This window comes from Diadema setosum, chromosome 12, assembly GCF_964275005.1.
Source record: "Diadema setosum chromosome 12, eeDiaSeto1, whole genome shotgun sequence".
Lineage (NCBI taxonomy): Eukaryota > Metazoa > Echinodermata > Echinoidea > Diadematoida > Diadematidae > Diadema > Diadema setosum.
This window is the reverse complement of record NC_092696.1, coordinates 36,344,743-36,365,120: the sequence shown is the minus strand read 5'-3', so window position 1 is coordinate 36,365,120 and position 20,378 is coordinate 36,344,743. Positions and strand designations below refer to the sequence as shown.

The following is a 20,378-nucleotide window of genomic DNA, read 5'->3' as shown; positions in this document are numbered from 1 at the left end:
GATTATGCATATGCTTTTATATTATTTGTAAAAGTTGCTGTTTATAGGGTACAAATGCTTTTGTGTCTGTAAAAGAGTTATTCAGTATTTATCAATATCCTGCCTTACGTATGTTACCAATGCGTTTTTCACTGTTTGCTTTGGCTGGAAACCAAATATGCTTGCTGCCTAAATGTTAATGACTTACAAAAGAATTCATCCATTCAGTATTTTGTATGCTCATGTGTTTTTAAGAAATGTACATACAGTTTTAACTTATTTTGTGAGTTGAGGCTATTTTCATTCTACAATGCCGAACAAACCTCAACAAGATTTTGTATTGTGTTGAATTTACCATCTTGAAATCCCCTTGTGTAGCAAAAGTTTCAGTCATGTGAATTGTATTTGTATACTTTTTGTAGGAAGAGACTATATAATGTACTAGATAAATCTGTGTACTGGACAGAATTTTATCAAATAATATATCTGGCCATGACCTTCTTGTGTACTTGTCCAATCCTCTTTTTTTCTCTCCAAGTCTGTCTGCATGTATGTCTGTCTGTCTGTAATGTATGTTTATGTCTCTCTCTTGCACTCCTCTCTCCCTCAAACTCTCTTTCTGTCTCTCTCTCTCTCTCCCTCCCATTTTTTTTTTCAGTTTTGTAGATCCTATGTATAGTAGGTCATAACCTGCATCAGGAGTTTATAGGGGGTAAGCAAAACGTGGTATCATTATAGAAACACCTGAGCTTTTGTTTTGTTTGTTTGTTTGCTTACTTGATTGGTCTTTTGTTAGCGCTGCAGCCATATTCATGTTGGCAACGTGAAAAGGGGTGCATTTACTGTGGCAGTTACTCTTAAATTTGGTAGATTGAAACTCAATCTAATAGATTGTAGTCAGGGACCAATCTAAAATTGGATTGAAAGTTTCAAATGAATAAGATTGAATTCTAACTCTATTAGATTGAAAACTTCAATCCAACATTTGGATTGGTCCCTGACTACAATCTTTTTCAATCTAAGGAATTTAGAGTTTAACCTCGCTACTTGTTGGGGGTGCTGTGGTATAGTACTGTAGATACCCGTATACATTATATCTGCTATATGTATACCACAACGCCCCCTGAGTAGCCTTATCAAGTATTAATCTCAAGGGCCGATTTCACGATGGTACAATGGTACAATCTTGTCCATGGTTTAAACCATTCACCAAGACCATGGGGCGCCAAGTGTCGCACAGAATATTTCGTAACGAAATCAGTCATTTCATTAATGAAATTATTTCATCGACAAAATGTTCATTTCATTACAAAATGTTGTCATTTCGTTACAAAATAATCATTTTGTTGACGAAATGACTGATTTCATAATGAAATATTCCATGCGACACTTGGCCTCCATGGTCTTTGTCCATGGTTTAAACCATGGACAAGATTGTACCACCTCCGTGAATTCGGCCCATTAAGACTACTGCCTATGAAAAGGAGGTTCTGAGTTTGATTCCTACCTGTTGCCTACGTCCTTGGACAATATGTTTTCCCATACAATGTCCCTTTCAATCCAGGTATATAAATGGGTACCTGGCAATCCTGGTAGAGCAGTTGCAACACTGAAAAGGCTACCCTGGGTAAATCGGTTTCATGACATTTACTCCTGCGTCGATTGTTCCCATGAAATATCTGTACGCTAAAGCCAAACATAAATTCTATTTACAAACCTAACTCTAACCTTATTCCTAATCCTCACATCAAACTAAACCTAAAACTCTATCACACTTCTAACCTTTACCCTAAGTCATTGGAGAAAATAAAGAAAGAGGCAACTTTAGCAAGAGGCTACGCTGGTTAAATCGTTTCCATGACATTTGCTCCTGCGTCAGTTGCTCCCATGAAATATCTGTACGCTAAAGCCAAACAGAAATTATACTTACAAACATAACCCTATGCTTAATCCTAATCTAATCACACTTCTAACCTTTCCCCTAAGCCATTGGAGGAAATAAAACAGGAGCAACTGTCGCAGAACCAAAATGTTGTGTCACCGTGTGAATCACACCACAATTCCTTTCCATTCATTGCTGAATACAGACAGGAAGCTGGCTAAGTAAACACTAGCCAGACTTTTTTTTTTTTTGCTGGGTATTTAAGGACTTACATTTTCTATTGTTTTATGTTCTGTTACAGGTCCCTACTCATTTCATTTCATGTATTCCCGTGTGTGTCAGATTTCAGTAGTATACAATCGTAGTACATATTATAATTAGTCATGTCAATGTTTCATGAATGTACCTGAGTAATTTCCTCCAATACAAACAGCGGTCTATAGGCGAGTGATGACGTTTCTTTCACTTGTTTCTACCTGCTTATCTATTACCGGTTAACACGATGTGGTCTTATTTACCCAGGGTAGCCTCTTCAGTGTTGCCACTGCTCTACCAGAGGGCATACTTGCCAACTAGTAAGATTTTATCAGATTCAGTAAGATTTTTTACGTTAAAAATAGCAAAATCAGATTTTCTGTCAGAGAAATCAGATTTTTAACAAATATTTAGATATACCTTTCATGTGTATTTTCTGAAGATTTGACCGAAAGTAAGATTTTTAACTTCAGTTTGCATATAAAATAAGATTTTTGCAATCCATGAGTAAGATATTTCATCTTGAAATGTTGGCAGGTATGAGAGGGCCCTGCTATTATCATTATTACCCTAGCGTTGCCAGGTACCCATTTATATACCTGGGTCGAGGGGACATGGTTAGTAAAAACATCTTGTCCAAGGACGTAAGCACTGGGTGGGATTCGAACTCGGGTCCTCCGATCGGGAGTCGGGAGTCTTCAGTGTTGCCACTGCTCTACCAGAGGGCCCTGCTATCATAATTATTACCCTAGCGTTGCCAGGTACCCATTTATATACCTGGGTCGAGAGGGACATGGTTAGTAAAAACATCTTGTCCAAGGACGTAGGCACTGGGTGGGATTCCAACTCGGGTCCTCCGATCGGGAGTCGGGAGTCTTATCCACTATGCCACATCGCCCCCACAATACTGAAAGAACAAGCTACGTGTACATGTGCGCTAGATTTTAACTCATCTCTTCGTTTGTGGCAAAGTGATGGAATCTAGCTGGTCGCTCTGTAAATGCCTTACCCAGATCCGCTGAAAGGTCACGTATATGATTCTAAACGGTTTTTGACTCCCATTCTTAGAATAATAGATTAAGAAGAAGAAAACGAAGAAAGAAAAAAAAAAGAAACAATCAAGAACAAAACAGGAAACCAGCCGATGTCTTCTCCATTTCCTGTCCTGGATTGACATAAACGATGACCCGGGCCAATCCCTTCCCTGTTCCCTATATACCCACCCTTCTCTTTTCCCATCCAACATAGTAAGGGCGGGATAACAAAACAGTTAATTTCCTTAAATTTAACAAGTTTTTTGTTTTGTTTTGGTAATTTATCAATTAATCAGTATGTGTGTTTTCTCTGGTGACGCTTGAAAATACAATTCCACATTTCATTGAGCCACATTCTTTTGTTATCTGTTTGCTTATTCCATGCGATACTATTCCTAATACGAATCTAATCGCCATGGTAATTGTTGAAAGTACAGTTCATATCGGCCACAACGTATTCCCGTGTAGAAAAAAACCAAAACAAAACAAACAAACCACCAAAAAAAACAAAAAACCAACAACAACCAACCAACCAACCAAACAAACAAACAAACTACGTAGAATTCGGTAAATTACCAGTAAATGTGATCAGTCGTATTCCCCCATCCCCCCTCTCTCTTTGTAGGCCTATATGCCAAGGAGCTTGGTTTGTCGTTGAAACTAGTTTAAAGTTTCACTTTTTGTATTTTTATCTCTCTGTGGATACAAGCTTTACTTTCTTGTCACGTGCTAAAAGGAAGTTGGGGCCTACAGGTGTAGTTCGTTTCTGCATCTGCTACACGTATATTATAGTATTAATGATAAAAAAGGAAAATACTGTATATCACTGGCCAGTCTTGAACAATTATGTGTGATATCGGACTTTTTTATTACTAACATTGCGTCCTTATGTTTTGTCCTTAAATGACGGAAATGAGATGTCTGTTCATGAGTGCTTGAATCACAATAATTAAAAAAAGAAGAAGTTTGGAACATGACTTTTTCACAGTGTATGGTTCTTTCAAATCGTTTTTAATTTGACGGGGTCGTCCCCCGATACCGACACCCACGAGTCATACGGCCCACGAGTTCGACATTGAAAAATGGTCCATGAGTCATACAGCCCACGAGTTCGACACTAATAGTAGAATGCAGCCCACGAGTTCTACACCTGTCGTTGCCTGTATTGTATAACACGGGGCATAATAATAATGTCGGTTTCCTGAGCCTTGTCTGCTTATTGTGGAACTCGCTGGCTGTATGACTCGTGGGCTGTATAGGCCTACTCTATGACCCGTGGGCTCCAGGCCTACTGTATGACCCGTCGTGGGCTCCATGACTCTTGGGCAAGACTCGTGGATGTCGGTCTCGTGAGCTAAGTGCACCCAATTTGATTTACGGCTTTCCCATTGCTCTCAGTCCACAATGTTCTTGATTCATGTGTACCCTGATTCTTCGTCAACTTTCGTGTGGTTCTTTCGCGTCAGGTCTCTACAAATAACTCGATGGCCTCAGAAATTGAATTGTCACTGCAAGCGAAACATCAGAGAACAGATACATTTTTGTTAACAATAATATCAGCAAGAGCGTGCCAGGGTTCTTTGCTGGGAGAATTTTGATGAAAAAAAAATATAGAAGGAATACTAAAACAAACACAAGAGCCTTGACTGCAGCCAACTGAAAAGGAAGTGGGTTTGGGATTACCTTCCCCTGATGTGGTCATTTCCTTCTCTTCTGTGCAATAGTCTGGGAGGGTGTCTGACAAAATATTTAAAACTTACCTTCCCTCGGCTTCTCAACACTGCCCTGACAAGTCTGTGGCGACAAAAGTCTCCATTTGACTTCCAATCTCTGTGGAAACCGCTGCAGATGGCCATCAGGTAGGGATACTCACATACAACCTTTTGTGTATACATGATTCATAAATAAAGGCTATCGTTATTATCAACAGGGCTCGACATTGGTGGTGATCCTGGCCACTAAAATTTGGTGTGATCCAATCGCAATCTGGCAACTAAGATTCAAAATGGATTGATAATTTTTTTCTCTTTTTCTTCGGGCCACCGAAATGTCAGGTTTTAAGATTTTAGTGGCCCGACTGAGCCACTAGACAAACAAGTTTAGTGTCGAGCCCTGCTATATATAATCATGTAATAATATAATCATAATTATACATTATAATCATTATGATAATATATAATCATGTATTTGTATATCATATAATGTAATAGTAGGCCTACATATTTAAGTTTATGCGAAATTATCCCTAAATCTTGTCAGAGATTGTGCGTATTACATGGTTCTCTTTTATGGATGCGGCTGGAAATTTATACTAATTCTTGCTCCTATATACATGTCCTACGATTATGCTATGATATACTTAAGCATTATTTGATAAAAGGGCATCTTTAACCATGATTACCTCTGATATCTTAACGTTCATGTGCTTTCTTTTGCCTTGTCATTTTGAAATGTGTTGATGTAATAATAATTACTCATTCCGCGTATTGCTTTTTTATCACTTCTATCAAAACCAACTGCCACGAAAACAGAAATTTCAGTAAATATTAAAGAGACCATTGGGGATACTCTGAATGATAATATGGCATGATAAATTCATTCATCACAATACTGTCGAATTCACGTGTACATTATGGATTTCACATTGCATGCTTTTCTTCATAACACGTAACGTTTCTAATTCAACTCTATGGTTTGAGATAATACTTCATTCTCTCTGATTGAGGCTTTTGTGTTTGATTCGTCCCTTTTTTAAGATGCGCTGTTAACGCGGTTACGGAAAATTTTGATACCACTTACATCTGAACATTTTTGTTCTCTCTTTATTCCTTTGTCCTCTGATGAGAAACATTGACAATAATATTGCATTACAAAAATCTAGCAGATACATGTTTACTGACGAACTCTTCAAGCTCAGTTTGTGCCGTTTGCAATCGAATGAATTCAGATCGATTCGAATAAACATTTCTAATGTGACAAAAATGTCCAAACTGGGCAAAATATGAAGGTGCTTGTAGCTTTTGCAAAAATGAAGTTTCTTTTATGTCGGACAAAGAAAATAAACATAAGAAAAGCTATGAAATTAATCACCCCTCCCCCCCCCCCCCCCAAAAAAAAAAAAAAATGATTGAAAATGATAATAGCTTTCTGTATCTATAACAAACTAGATGCCTCTCACCCCTCACTACAAACAGAGACGAATTATTCTTTGTGGTTGTTATTGAACGCTCGAACAACTTTAAAGGGACTGTACGGTACTGGTTGAGGTGGGGATTCATGTTTTGAACATTCCTAAGTGAGATAATGAAAAGCCTCTTATGAAATATGAAAGAGCATGTAATTTCAACAGGGGCGGATTCAGGAATTCTGTAAAGGGGGGGGGGCGTGACTAATATTTCTGGTGCCACTTCCGGATTTCATTGCAGTATTTTCTTTTTATTTTCTTTGTTTTTAACGAAAATTAAAGGGGGGGGGGTGCGTGCGCCGGTTGCGCCCCCCTCTGGATCCGCCACTGATTTTAAGAAGGATTCAACGTTTATTTGATGAAAATTGGTTTTCAAAATAATGGCTGAGATATCCAAAAAAAAAAAAAATGCTAATAATAAAAGGCGACATGCCACAACTTTATTAGGATCTCTTTGTTTCACCTTATTTTTGGATATGTCAGCCATTTCAAAACCGATTTTCATTGAATAAACTTTTGATACCACTTAGAACTGCATGCTCTTTGACATCTCATAGAGTGGTTTCTGAATACAGTATTTTCTCGCAAAACATTAAAAGCTAAATCCTTACCTCGACCAGAACTGTACACACCCTTTAACTGCAGGTATACCAGAATGTCGAGGATTCTAATCCCGCTCGTGATCGCGCTAGTCTTGGCTTCGGTCTTCCACCATGCAGCATCCGATCAGGACATCCCATCTCTAGTGGGCAAGGAAGTCGGGGGTGAACCGTTAGTCGATCCTCCCGTCAACACCACGTCGGGCCAGAGCGGTACCCCGCCAGAAAGACCCGCTGGGGAAACGCCATCAGACGTGTACGATCACCATTACTATGGCGACGCGCAGGGCAGGTGTAAGCCGATCGTCGTTCACGTGGCAGGTTCTCCAGGAAGCCCCGGACATCCGGGGCCCGGCGGACCAACAGGTCCACCGGGAATGCCCGGGAACCACGGTAACAACGGGAATAATGGTTTACCAGGTCCCCCTGGTGTCTCCGGCCTTCCTGGTCAGAAAGGAGAACAAGGATTCCCGGGTATTCCAGGTGCGTGGAACGGAGACATTGATATCCCTTTACTTAGTTTTATCAAAACTTATCTAACAACTTTTATCGACACTGAAAAGCGAGTTTTCAGTGTCGTAGTGATGATAAGGTTTCATACTATTTGTAAGAATACACGAAAACTAAACAAACACTTGAAAAATAGCGACTCGCTCGAATATGTGTGTGCCGATCCTGTTGGTGATTACAGCATGAACTTGGAATCAGTTTTGTTTTGGTTTTTGATGTTATCATTACACCAACACGTGGACAACATACTCAATATAATGTGTGGTTGTGTCTGGGAAAAACGGTTTACGCAATTATGTAATCATTACTTTATACAATCATCATCGGGAAGAAAGAAAGGACTTTGCATTCTACAAGGGGACTGCATTCTACAAGCTCTGCTTTTTAGCAGTCCCCTCCATTTCCAGCAATATTGTTTATGCGTTTACCACAGTGACATAACAGTTATTTTTTTTTGTATCTCTGTTGATAATTTACCTGTATCTTTTTTACAATGTTATTTCTGTTCATCGCATTGTGGTACTGATTTTCTGACATCTGTGTATACGAATATTTCATTGTACTTCCAATTATTTTGTTTGTTGGAAATGAAATAAATCAACTTGAACTTGAACAACTTGAAGGACGAGACAATAAAGAAAGTACATTTTGTGTCCCCCGCCCCCTCTAGATCCGTCTTTCACACACACGCGCACACACACAGAGACACACAAAGATGTACATGCCATTCAATTGCTGGAAGTCTAACACTTCAGAAGACGATAACAAGTCCTGCTGGAATGGCAATTGTCATGGTAACAACAAGAATCCAGCTTCCTGATTGGCTGTTGCCACTGGAAGTTGTCATTCCAGCAAGAGTTGCCATCCTAACATCTTTTATGAAATGGGGGCCCTGCTGGTTATAATGTTGCATTGTCCTTTCTGCGTGTTTTAACACGATCGAGTGTGAAAATAACAAAACGACATGCTAACTTTCGGATCCCGAGCTAGTGTCTCCTTTGAACATTTCCACCTATACTGTCAAAACATTCCCTGCTCACACTAACCATATTTGGAAACAGTCTGGCCATATTTGTAAGTAAGATGATTCATAACGAGAGAGAGAGAGAGAAAAAAAAAAACAAGAATGTGTCACTTCCGCTTTTTCTAGTGTCAGACAACACTGTTGATATACTAAGGTTAACAACTTAAAAAAAGAAGACGTCAAAATTTCGCTGGAGCGAAAAAAAAAGGAAAAAGAAAAAAGAAAACTTTCGCTTTTAGGTTCAAAGTTCAAACACATCAGCCTAAAAATAATAATTTCCTCGTTCTCCATCGTTATGATGCCCAGCGACAAACCTGGGCACACGAGGCACGAAAGTGAATAAGTATACCATTATTGATCAAAAATCTCCTTCTTTTTCAGATCCGGGAGTATTACATCCGAGTGTTCCAATACTCCAGTTTTTAAGGACAATAATAGTAATTTATCGTCTTTTTTAGCCAATGTAGCCTCTTCAGTGTTATCCCTGCTCTTACCAGATGGCCCTGCCAGTATTGTTAACCTATAGCGTTCCCAGATTTCCTATTCATGTATACCCCTGATGGGCCGAGAGGGACATGGCGAGTAAAAAAAAAAAAAAAAAAAAAAAAAAAAAAAAAATGATATAATAATAATCTCGTTCAAGGACGCACGCACTTGACGGGATTCGAACTCGGGACCTCCGATTGAAAGTCGAGAGTATTACCACCACTACGCCGCTGGTTGGCCCCAGCTATTAAACTGACCCTGTCAATCCTACTAGTGGGCCTAATTATTGTTAATCAGGGGCATGTTTCATAAACAAATGATAAAGATTTGAATTTCATAAACAACTTTGAAATTGATTTCAAACAACGCTCAATCTAGTGAAAGCTCTTGATTTTTATTGAAATCAAGCGTGTGTGTCTTCATGAAAGAGGACTTACGCTCAACATAAACTTGCGCTCGAATCAAGGAGTTACGCTCAATAGATCGTGCGTGAGATCAGTTGCAACTCTTTATGAAACAGGCCCCAGATTTTTTGTTGGAATCATCCGTATTGGTCGGGAATGTTAATAGTCAATGAAAAGATACACGGGGTTCCCGGCATTGGTGACCTTGAGCAGGGCTGTTAAGAAGGCTACACTATATTTCACAGTTAAAAAAAAAAAGAAAAAAAAAGAAAAAAAGAAATAGTTCTTTATGATGTGCTTGATCACTATGAACAAAGGGATGTACATGGTTACTTGACGGAAAAATACATAATGTTAGCGTGTGGATTGTGAACCTTCTCGTCTGCCTATGCTGCAAATTCTTACGTTTTGATTCCAGGAGTACAAGGCGTTCCGGGGATACAAGGTCCAGCAGGTCTGAGGGGCCCGAATGGCTTCGACGGGGCTGCGGGTCCCCCTGGATCAACAGGGAAGCATGGACTGCCGGGCATCGCCGGTCCACCTGGAGACCAAGGGTATCCAGGGAGGGATGGTAGGTGGTGGTTGTTGCAGAGGCGGATCCAGGAATAGTGTGAAGGGGGGGGGGGGGGGACTTATATTTCTGGTGTCACTTCCGGGTTTCATTTCATTTTTTTTTTCATTTCTTCTGTTTTTAACGAAAAATAAAGGGGAGGGGGTGCGCGCCCGGTGGGCCCCCGTCTGGATCCGCCACTGTGTTGTTGTTGTTTTGGTTTCAGTGGCGTGTATCGCTCAGGAGTAAGTATTTACCCCCAGATTACTGAGTATGTATACTGTAGTGCCCTGTAGCCTTTTGTCAAAGCCCTCTCGCTGTATGATGTACGGCTATAACGCCGCCTCCCCCGCCCCATCCCCCATTCGCTCACTTCCATACAGCTTTGGCAAAGCGCTAGGTGCCCCGGGGCTTCCTAGCTAGCATTCCAAACGTTAGAGTCGCATCGATGAAGCTTCCGTTTTGTGGAGTCGGTTTTGATGAATTGTACTGAAATAAATTGAAGCGAAATACATGGCAATGCCTTTGTTAGGTTCATAGAACTGAAATATGACAATGGAGCCATACCGAATTACATTCAATGCATTGAACTGACTCGAACTGTACTGAAGGTGAACTAAATCGTTTTGAATTGAATTGCTCTGAACTGAATGATTTGAAATCATCCGGTTTCAGGGCTTAAAGGTCAGAAGGGTGACGTAGGCATGCCAGGAGATCGAGGAGCCGAAGGTGTGTGTAACTGCGACCAACAGCGATTCAGCACCAGGACTTCGGCCTTTTCCGTCGCCCGAACGTCCGGCCTGACCGCTACGGCGGGTCCGATCACCATCACATTCCAGCACGTGATAACGAACGTCGGCGACGACTTCGACACGAACACGGGGAAATTTAATTGCTCCATTCCTGGTACGTGAAACTCGGGAATACATAATCCATAACTAATATTCAGTCTATTTCTCCTATCATTACTCGGGCTTTAATTCAGGGTATAACAACGCAACTATAATACTTCACACTAGATTTCTGCTATCAAGCCTTGAGCTTCAACAATTCTAGAGTATCATGTCGTGGTTGCGGCGCGTAGTTATTAAACTTCATATAGATATTGACAAAAAACCCCCACAAAAAACAACTATTACCAGTTGATAAATAACCTAAGAATAACTTAAAATTTTGATGCGTGCCTTTTCAGACTTCTGATAGCACACATGAAACTTGTTTTCAATTACAATAACTGAAAGTAACGGTTCAAAAATGGCAAACACATTCTGTTATTTTGAGAAAGATGATTATTTTACACCGTTCGTAGCATGTGAAGGAAAAACAGAGTAAGTTGTTACAAAGATCAGTGAAAGAGGTTATTACAACGCAATATTGACGTGAAGCGAAGGATATACACCTTCATCATATTCCGTCGTCTGCTTTCATGACTACAACTTTCACTACAGCTTTAGCAAACATGCGAATCTTTATCGTCCAATTGGTTTCTTCTTTGATGACTGATATTTGTTAACATTTTTGGCATGTACTCTATGTTTTGATATCAAGTCAACTTGAATAGACACTCGACAGAGTATAGAATAATTGTATACAACAGGCTAGACATCGTCTCAAAGTTTCAAAATACTCTTCGTTGTTTCTCCATAGGTACTTACTTCTTCACCGTCAACATCTACAAGTCATCGACAACAAACTTTCCCCTCGTGCAAATCATGTTGAATAGTAAGTCAAAATTCTTTTTAAAATTCGATTTCTAAATTCCTCTTTTTGCCTTAAGCTCTTTCTTTCAACTTTCCTGTTTGACTTTCCCTCCACCACTGTTGTTTTCTCCACCTTGTATCTCTTTTTCTTTTCTTGTCTTAGTGATGATTAGTTTCTGATTAGCAAAAGGCATGGCCGACGACACGTTTTTAAAAGTGAGGGGGGGGGGGGGGGGAGGGCACTTCAGACTTCCAAGTCTGGCGGCGGCGCCACTTCCGGGTTTCATCACCTAACAAGCAAAAAAAAAAAAAAAAAAAAAAATATATATATATATATATATATATATATATATATATCTTTAGCGCAAAAACAAAGTTTCACCGCGTTCACACTTCAAGGTTTCAATCTATTTCTTTCTAGTGCCACCGCGAACGCACTTCTGGGGTAAAAGTGAGGGGGGGGGGGAGGGGGGCTGCCCCTCCTCCCTCCCTGAAACATAAGTGTTTAATGGTCAGTCCTCGTTCAAATGGAAAACAAGAGATAGGTTGAAATCAAATTAAACGATTTAGGAGAGTTTCAATTAATCCCGGAAAATGATAAAGCTTGCAAAAATTTAAATATCGCAATGTTTCATGATTATGTTCATTCCTGCAACAATGATGTCACTTTCTGGCAAGTTCTATAATATTTCACGAGTCTCCCATAGAGGATAGACTTTCACCAAGTCGCCTCTACAAAAACCAAACTATTGTGGTGATAGCAATGGTAGCTAAATGAGTGCCAACACTTTACCCTTAAACTTGGCCAAAACAGTTGCAATCCTGACAATAAGAATAATAATATAACATAAATTCCGATGAAAATAAGTATAAAACGACATAAGTGGAGAGATTACAATCGTTCACCATCTACAGACGAACACGTCGCCACCGTGATCGATTACGGCAGCTCGGACGCCGACGACTCGGCGTCGAACAGCGTCGTTCTCAGTCTCAACATCGGGGACATGGTCTGGTTGCAGCTGTACGACGGTCGTGAGCTGTACAGCAGTCATCATCGCTTCACCACTTTCTCTGGCTTCCGAATCGGCTAGCGGCCGATTGACTAGCCTGCCATCTCATCTGTAAAGCAAGATTATCATGTCATAATACCACAAACGCGTCATCTCCCCCCTCGGCAATACAGTCTATTTTCATTTTGCGAGAGATGTTATAATCATGTCCAATAGATAAAACAGAATCCCCATATTTCTGCGATTTTTAGTGTTGACTTGTAAGTGAAAATACCAATATCATCCACATAATATTCCAGTCCCAAGAAATTTTACTTTCTTTTCAAGGACTGTCCGAAGTAATGTGTCCATATCGTGTCTGTCAAAGAAGGATATCGGTGGTGAAATCTCAACAGAAGGTATAGTAGTAAACATTTTTATTAGGCACATTGTGGCGTAGTGGATGAGGCGTATAGGGGCTGGACCCACAAACGTTAGCTTGAGAATTCGAATCTTGCCCTAAGCGATCATCCGTAAGCGAGATGTTAAAGGGATAGTACAGTATTGGTGGGGATGAGAATTTGGCTTTTAACTTTTGCGAGATAACAAGGAAACACTTATGAAATAGTACAGAGCATACCATTTTAAGAGGAATTCAAAGTTTGATTTGATGAAAATCGGGTTTGGCATTACTGAAACATCCAAAAACAAAGTAAAACAAAGCGATCGTAAAAAAGTGTGGGTCCCACACTTATTAGAATCGCTCTGTTGTGGATATCTCGGCCATTTCAAAACCAATTTTCATCAAGTAAATGTTGAATTCCTCATAGAATTACGTGCTCTTTCATATTTCATAAGAGGTTTCTCATTAACTCACCAAAAAATGTTAGAAATCCGAAATTAGGTCTCAACCAAAACTATACGATCCCTTTAACTCCAAAGAGTTCTTCTTGATTCTAGTGTATCAATTGATATCTTGCAATGAAATTGATGCCTGTTTCATAAAGACTTACGATTGATCTTATATTCGATTTATTTTGCCTTACTCGGTAAATCGAGTGTAAGATCAACCATGATCATAAGTCTGTTTCATAGAAATACTAATGCTTGATGTGACGCAGAGATTTAATAGCAGATCGAGTGTAACGTTTTTTAAATCACATCAATCGTTAGATCAGCCTTACGATCAATCTTTATGAAACCGGCCTAGTAATAATACTAATGAGACGCCAAAGGTAAAACGACTTTATCAGATTACCATTCTTCCCGACGCTCCAAGTAACTGCTTACTCGACTCAAAACAGTTCGACTGTTAAAGGACGTTCGTTAAAAATATATAAAAAAATATCGAACTCAAAGTAATGTGTTATGTGGTTACGGTTACAACCATAACAGGTTCGCAAAGTACAGGTCGTTGCTTGCCCGGCAGAAGGGCCCCACGTTGTACACTGGTTTGTTCGGGCCCTTCTGCTCGACGAGGTACACTTGTAGTATAACGTAGAGGGCAGTGTCATGACCTTTGTGAGAATGGGTCAGCTGAGGCAGTAGGTCTGCTTTACGAGTGCTGATTGGTATCAGGGATTGGCATTCAGAATGAACCTCATAGCTGTAAGATTGTCCGAAGTTTCTGGCACAGAAAGAGATAATCAAAAGGCCACACCCTGTGCCCTTTAAAGCATTAAATTGAATTATCATGGGGACTGAATTCATGACTTGTGGTCGCATAACAAGACTCTTGATTCATCACATGTAACATTTCCTCAAATATGTATTAAATTTACATTTACGCTGTCTTCCTGATCCAAAGCAAAAATGACAATTTTATTTTGTCCTGATTTGTGAACTAGTCACATTTCTTTGTTGTTAGATGTGTTCTTGAGACGTCATAATACAATTCCATTTTTTGCCAACAATGATAATAACAATGATAATAATTCACATTTATATAGTTATATAAATGCAGTCACACACATTAAATACATTCATATAATCAAGTATAATTACATATTATATATATATATATATATATATATATATATATATATATATATATATATATATGAAGAGTTTGTTCGCAAAAACCGATAAGTCCATATTTGCCAAGTGGAGATATTTGCGATTAAAGGTCAAGAAAAATAAAGAGAATAATAAGAAAATTTTTGCTTCTTTTGACCATAACTTTAAAAATGTACCTTTAACGTAGTGACCAATATATCATTCAAAAGGTATTATTTTGCACTTTATGACAGAGACCGTACTTCAAAATCTTCAGAAATGGACTTATCGGTTTTTGCAAACAAACTCTTCATATATATATATATATCATACATAGTGTAGCATTCATTATGTACAATGTAGATGTAAACTCTTTGATCATACAGTATACATGTATACATACGTGCATACAGAGTACATAATGTGTGCACATTTACATATCGCACTTACACATAATAAGTGTATATTTGAAGTGTTTGACTGCAAAAACAGATATTTACTGTTTTCAAAGTTTGTAAAAGGTCATCATGAAACAGAGAAAAAAAAATGTTTTTAATGGTACTACGCTTGTTTCATAACAAAAAAAAAATAAGATATCATTAAAGTTTTTAACATATTTTCTCATTATTTTTTTTCCAGCAGCTTTAATCTCGGAAATTTCAGGCTGATAGAAAATGGATATAGGCCTATTTGTTTATTCATTCAAACTTTTCATATTAATATTTTACATACAGACTGAAAGTATCACTGTACTTAGGACTGACCACTGCTATTCCTCCCCCAAGTACACCATACAAACACAACTGAAACACCATGGAGTGTGTAATTTCATGTCTATATCTTTATTCTGATATCCAGCACAGTAATTGCACAAAAAAGTAAAGGTATGCTCAAGAACTGTTTGAATGCCACCTTAAGCTAAAATGAATGCTTCTGTATACTTGAGTAGTCAGTTATCATACTGAAGTAATACTGTACACCAAAGCATTTGATCACACAATAGTGTTCATCCATCCATTGCTGTGGAAACCAGTGGTGGATCCAGAGAGGGGCGCACTGGGTGTGCACATCCTCTCTATTTTTGGTTAAAACAAAAGAAATAAAAAGAAACAAATGGGGGGGGGGGGGTGCGTCTGCCCCACTTTAATTTTGCAAAGGCGCCTCCCCCTTTACCGAATTCCTAGATTCCCCTCGGAAACTGATTCGAAACAACCAGCATTGCTGGAATATCTGTGAACACAACGGCTGCTAGCAATGCTCAGTCAGTTCCATCCTCGCTCTAACTTAATGCAATGTGCAGAGATCCTGTTTGGGACCAGCACTGAGCTATCATCACTTTGGTATTCCATAGCAGCTTCATTACAGACACTTAAATGTGCATCTTATGTTTCATTGAAAGTTGAAAGTACAACAAGAGAGCTGACAGTAACAGAGTGATAAAATCATACACACTTTTTGTCCCTTTTGTCATGATTGTCATTATAAATCACAAATAGAGTTTATCCTGTATACATCGGCCCAAATTCACGAAGGTGGTACAATCTTGTCCATGGTTTAAACCATGGACAAGATTGTACCACCTTTGTGAATTCAGGCCATCAAGGCTGTTGTATTACAGCCAATTAAAAAAAAAAAAAAACATAACAAAAACATAGCAAAACAGACAAACATGCATTCTCTAATTTGATTGCAATTAAATAAATTGGATATTATTAAATATTATGGCAAAAATACATGGAGCTCACAATGAAGCAACTTAATTCCATCTTGGTCCACACACAATCAATTCAAAGTGTTTTCTGAGATTAAAGAGGATTTTCTCACTTTTTCCAAAGGCAAATGCTGATATGACGAACCTTGAACAAAGTGAAAATATGGCACTTCAAAATATGAAAATGGCCAGATAAATAATGTATGATAAATCTGGCAAATGTTATATTTTTTCATCAGCCTTTTTTTCTTTATACAACATATGTTTTGCATTTAGCATTCCATTGCCTCATCACTGGCTTAAAATCACATCAGTTTGCCCAGACATATCTAATTGTGGAGTGGTGAAATCAGTTATCCATCTCAAACTATCACCTTTATTCTATTTCAGTTTGTACTCCAGAAGAACTTTTTAAAGTACAACAAAAACACACCATTCCTTTAAAGCACAACACAGGAAATACGTAATAATGATACCATTATCAAAATATTACAAACCCTCTGGTAAGCCCAAGTTGAACTTTGACCCTATACATTGAGGACATATTGCACTTGTCAGTCCATACCTATTATAGTGCACTCCCATTATAATGAACATGGTTATAACAAATTTCCGGTTGCAACAAAAGGAAAAATTCAGAACACAACATTATCTGCTCTATGTTTTGTATTGTTTATTTGTTCGGTTCTAATGAAATTTCGATATAACAAAAGAAAACTGCTGGTCCCGAGGACTTTGTTGTAACGGGAGTCCACTGTAGTCTATATCTCAATGTAGGAATGAAATTGGATAAAGAGAGAATCCGTTCAAGTTTTTTATCTTTTATTTTTTTATATTGAACGTGTTCACCTTAACCGCATGGGAATTGACTTGGGCATTGCCCCGTACAACAAAAAACTTTCTAGACATTGCGGCAGTAAATTGAAGGCATGTAATGATACCAAGTCTTGGGGAAAGAGAACTAGCACTCTAAAACATGAAACCTTGCAAGGGCATGACAGACAAAAATAAAGATAAAACACACACAAACATTTTGTTTCCATACTGTTTGCCCTTTTCAATAGAGATATTCTCTTTGAACTTAAAAATTGCACTTACTAACATAAAATTGTCAAGCCCTACAAAGTGGAAAAAGAAAATTATATATCTATCATCTATCAATCTATCTCAGTACATATATCTACAGTCTGTATCCACAAATAACTTCATACCTATTTTCTGATATAAAACCAATATACTTTAAACTGACACACATGCAAAACAGGGACAAAGGTTGACCAAAAAATCGGTCTGTATCTTATCCTTGCGGATATGTTCCGCTGAAACTACATCTGGCTTCACGCAATCTCCACAAGGACAGCCATAAAAGTAAAAAAAAAAAAAAAAATGATAAAAAACTCCTCTGGACAGATTGATTTTTCTGTCAAGGACAAAGAATGCAGCTAGATGGACCACACATCATACTTTTATTACAACAATAGGGCAGTCATATTAGCCGGGGCATTAATGGTTATGTTGAGTTCAAGCACTCAAAGTGAATTGAATTGGTCCAATCTAATGCGTATGGTATCATACCAGTGGCGGATCCAGAGGGGACACACCAGGCGCACACCCCCTCTTTATTTTTAGTTAAAAAAATTAAAAAAAAAATGGGGGGGGGGGGTAGGTGCGCACCCCTTTAATTTTGTAGAGGCCCCTCCCCTTCATGGAATATTCTTGGATCCGCCCTTGCATACCATGTGGGATTGTTTGAACGTTCTGTGCAGACAACGTACCTCTTGAGTTATTTTTGGACTCAAGTCAGTGGGGTCACATGTTTTGTAGCAACAGAGTCACACAGCTGGCATGTTTACCTTACATGCAGGTGTCCCTGGCTATTAAAGAGAAAATCAAATCTTACTATATACAAGGTATTATGACACAGCGTCTGCTTTGCTCATTTCTCATGACAGTGTCTGGTAGGCTTATGGTATGCTTTTGGTAGTGGTCCACTTTTGGCTCCGTAATGTGGGACACTTAAGGAGCATTTGAGCACTCCACTGGCGCAGGTATGGGACAGTATGGTATAAAGAGCGCTCAAATGCAGCCTATCTAGTAATGGTTTCATGTCTGAACAAAAATACCCACAGCTTTGACATGGAATCAAAATATAGTGGCAACAAGAGGTGGTATCAATAATATGTCTCAAGAATCAAAACCTGCAAAAAAAAATTATCACGATATAGCAAAAAAGTGAAGCATAAGTGACAAGTTTCTGTAGAATTCATAAATATTTCTAAACTTTATAATTTGTAAAAGTTAAAATAAGTGTTTCCTACATGTACACAAATACTCTCTGCATTCAATCCAGGTTACTATTCCGCACTATTTTTTTTTTCAATCACAAAAAATGAATAATTGATTTTGATTGGCGCTAAAATAAAATGCATTCCAGTTAACTTCTGTCATCTCTAATATGGGGATAATATCAATCTATACACATTCACAACAAAATCAAAAATATATTGATGCAGTCTTTTCTTCCTTCTGTGCAAGACATATGAACACTTCACGCAAGCACAGATGTGTCTTAATCCAGATTTTGGTGCATTTCTAACACCGGGGCCAAATTTCATAAAAGATGATAGGTTAGCAACTCTTGCTGGAATGGCAACTTTCCATAGCAACAGCCAATTAGGGAGCTGGATCCTGTGGTTACCATGACAATTGCCATTCCACTAAGAATTGCTGTCATACACTTTTTTTTTAAATGAAATGGGGCCCATAACAACATGCATTCAGGCACAACATAGCTTTGCATTGACCTCGACAATCCCTACACAATCAAAATGGCATAGCAATCCAACTTGCCAGAGTGACCACCTGTTACAAATAGTCATCTGGTCTATAGGGTCACTTCACAACCCAGATCACCTGTCTAACGTTGACAACAGCCCCACTGTTTGTCCAGCAATGGTCAATCAATTTTGACCTACAACAACAGCAGACTCAAGCCAGTGTATTAGATAACAAGATGGCTTTCTGCATTCATGAAACAATGAATCTCACATGGCGGAACAGATACAGCTATACTAAATACTCACTAACAAAAGGAAAAATTCAAATTGGTATTTTTATCGACTGTAATGACATTCACACAAAATATCTGTAAAACTTGTTATTTTCTTTTCTGATGTGTATGATAGAAATGCAATAAATCTAGTTGACCAGTCAACATCTATAAACAAAAGTTTGCTTTTTCTTGCTGGATATTCGAAAGTTCAAACTTTGCACTCTTCAAGAGGCAAACTATTTCATATATCCTTAAGATATTACAATTGCTGCAGGCCCCTTTGGGTAACACTCTCCTAAATTGGGTCATTTGGGCCCTGTCCTATGGGCCTCTTTTGGGGCACCATCACCATTTGTACAAACTAGTTCTCGTAACTGATGATCCCTGCCATGTTTGGTTAAAATTCGGCCACCAGTTTTCATGAAGATGCTGAGAATGTTAAAAATCAAGAAACTCTGCTAATTTTGCACAATTGGGCTCCGCCAAAATGGGCCCCCCCCCCCCCCTCGGGACAATACCACCATTAAGACGAAGATGAAGATGAAAAGTGAACAAGTTGGCCCACAACGAGTGATGCATAATGGATACTGGATGGTGAGCAATTACAAAAAACTCACTCAGGTGAGCTACAAACAAGCCATTGCAGTTTGGAAAAATAGACTCATGCAATAAAAGGGAAACTCCACCAAAGTTGGTTTTATCAAAGAACAAAGTCAAACATAGCAATGTCAGTTCAATGATTTATGAAACTGGAAAAAAAAAATATAGTGATCGAACATTTGGGCCTGTTAGTACATTAACATACAAGTGCTTATGGCTGCACTTGCCTTTCACATTATTCCAGAGGTCTCCTCATAAGAGAAAGAGTAAAAAGTTCAGCTCAATAAACTTCAAAAGCTCATACATTGTACCATCAGCAGTTCATTTAACATCATCATTCCTATAACCTTATGCATTTTTATCAACAACTTCAGGTGACTCTGGACTCCTCTAATTCAGTGCAAGCACATAAGTATACATT

General features: G+C 38.6%; 1 protein-coding gene across 1 annotated transcript; it reads left to right on the top strand.

The window, feature by feature from the left end:
* The first annotated feature begins 4,896 nt into the window (after positions 1-4,896).
* Positions 4,897-14,382, top strand: LOC140235647 (uncharacterized). Its single transcript, XM_072315657.1, has 6 exons — positions 4,897-5,009; positions 6,980-7,416; positions 9,776-9,928; positions 10,583-10,813; positions 11,555-11,629; positions 12,523-14,382. The coding sequence occupies exons 1-6, from the start codon at positions 4,999-5,001 to the stop codon at positions 12,699-12,701; spliced, it is 1,086 nt and encodes a 361-aa protein (XP_072171758.1). The 5' UTR covers positions 4,897-4,998; the 3' UTR covers positions 12,702-14,382.
* Positions 14,383-20,378: the final 5,996 nt, after the last annotated feature.

Coding starts and splice junctions, on each gene's coding strand:
- LOC140235647 (XM_072315657.1), top strand. Junction 7,417..9,775: donor AGGATTCCCGGGTATTCCAG/GTGCGTGGAACG, acceptor TTTTGATTCCAG/GAGTACAAGGCGTTCCGGGG. Junction 10,814..11,554: donor ATTTAATTGCTCCATTCCTG/GTACGTGAAACT, acceptor GTTTCTCCATAG/GTACTTACTTCTTCACCGTC.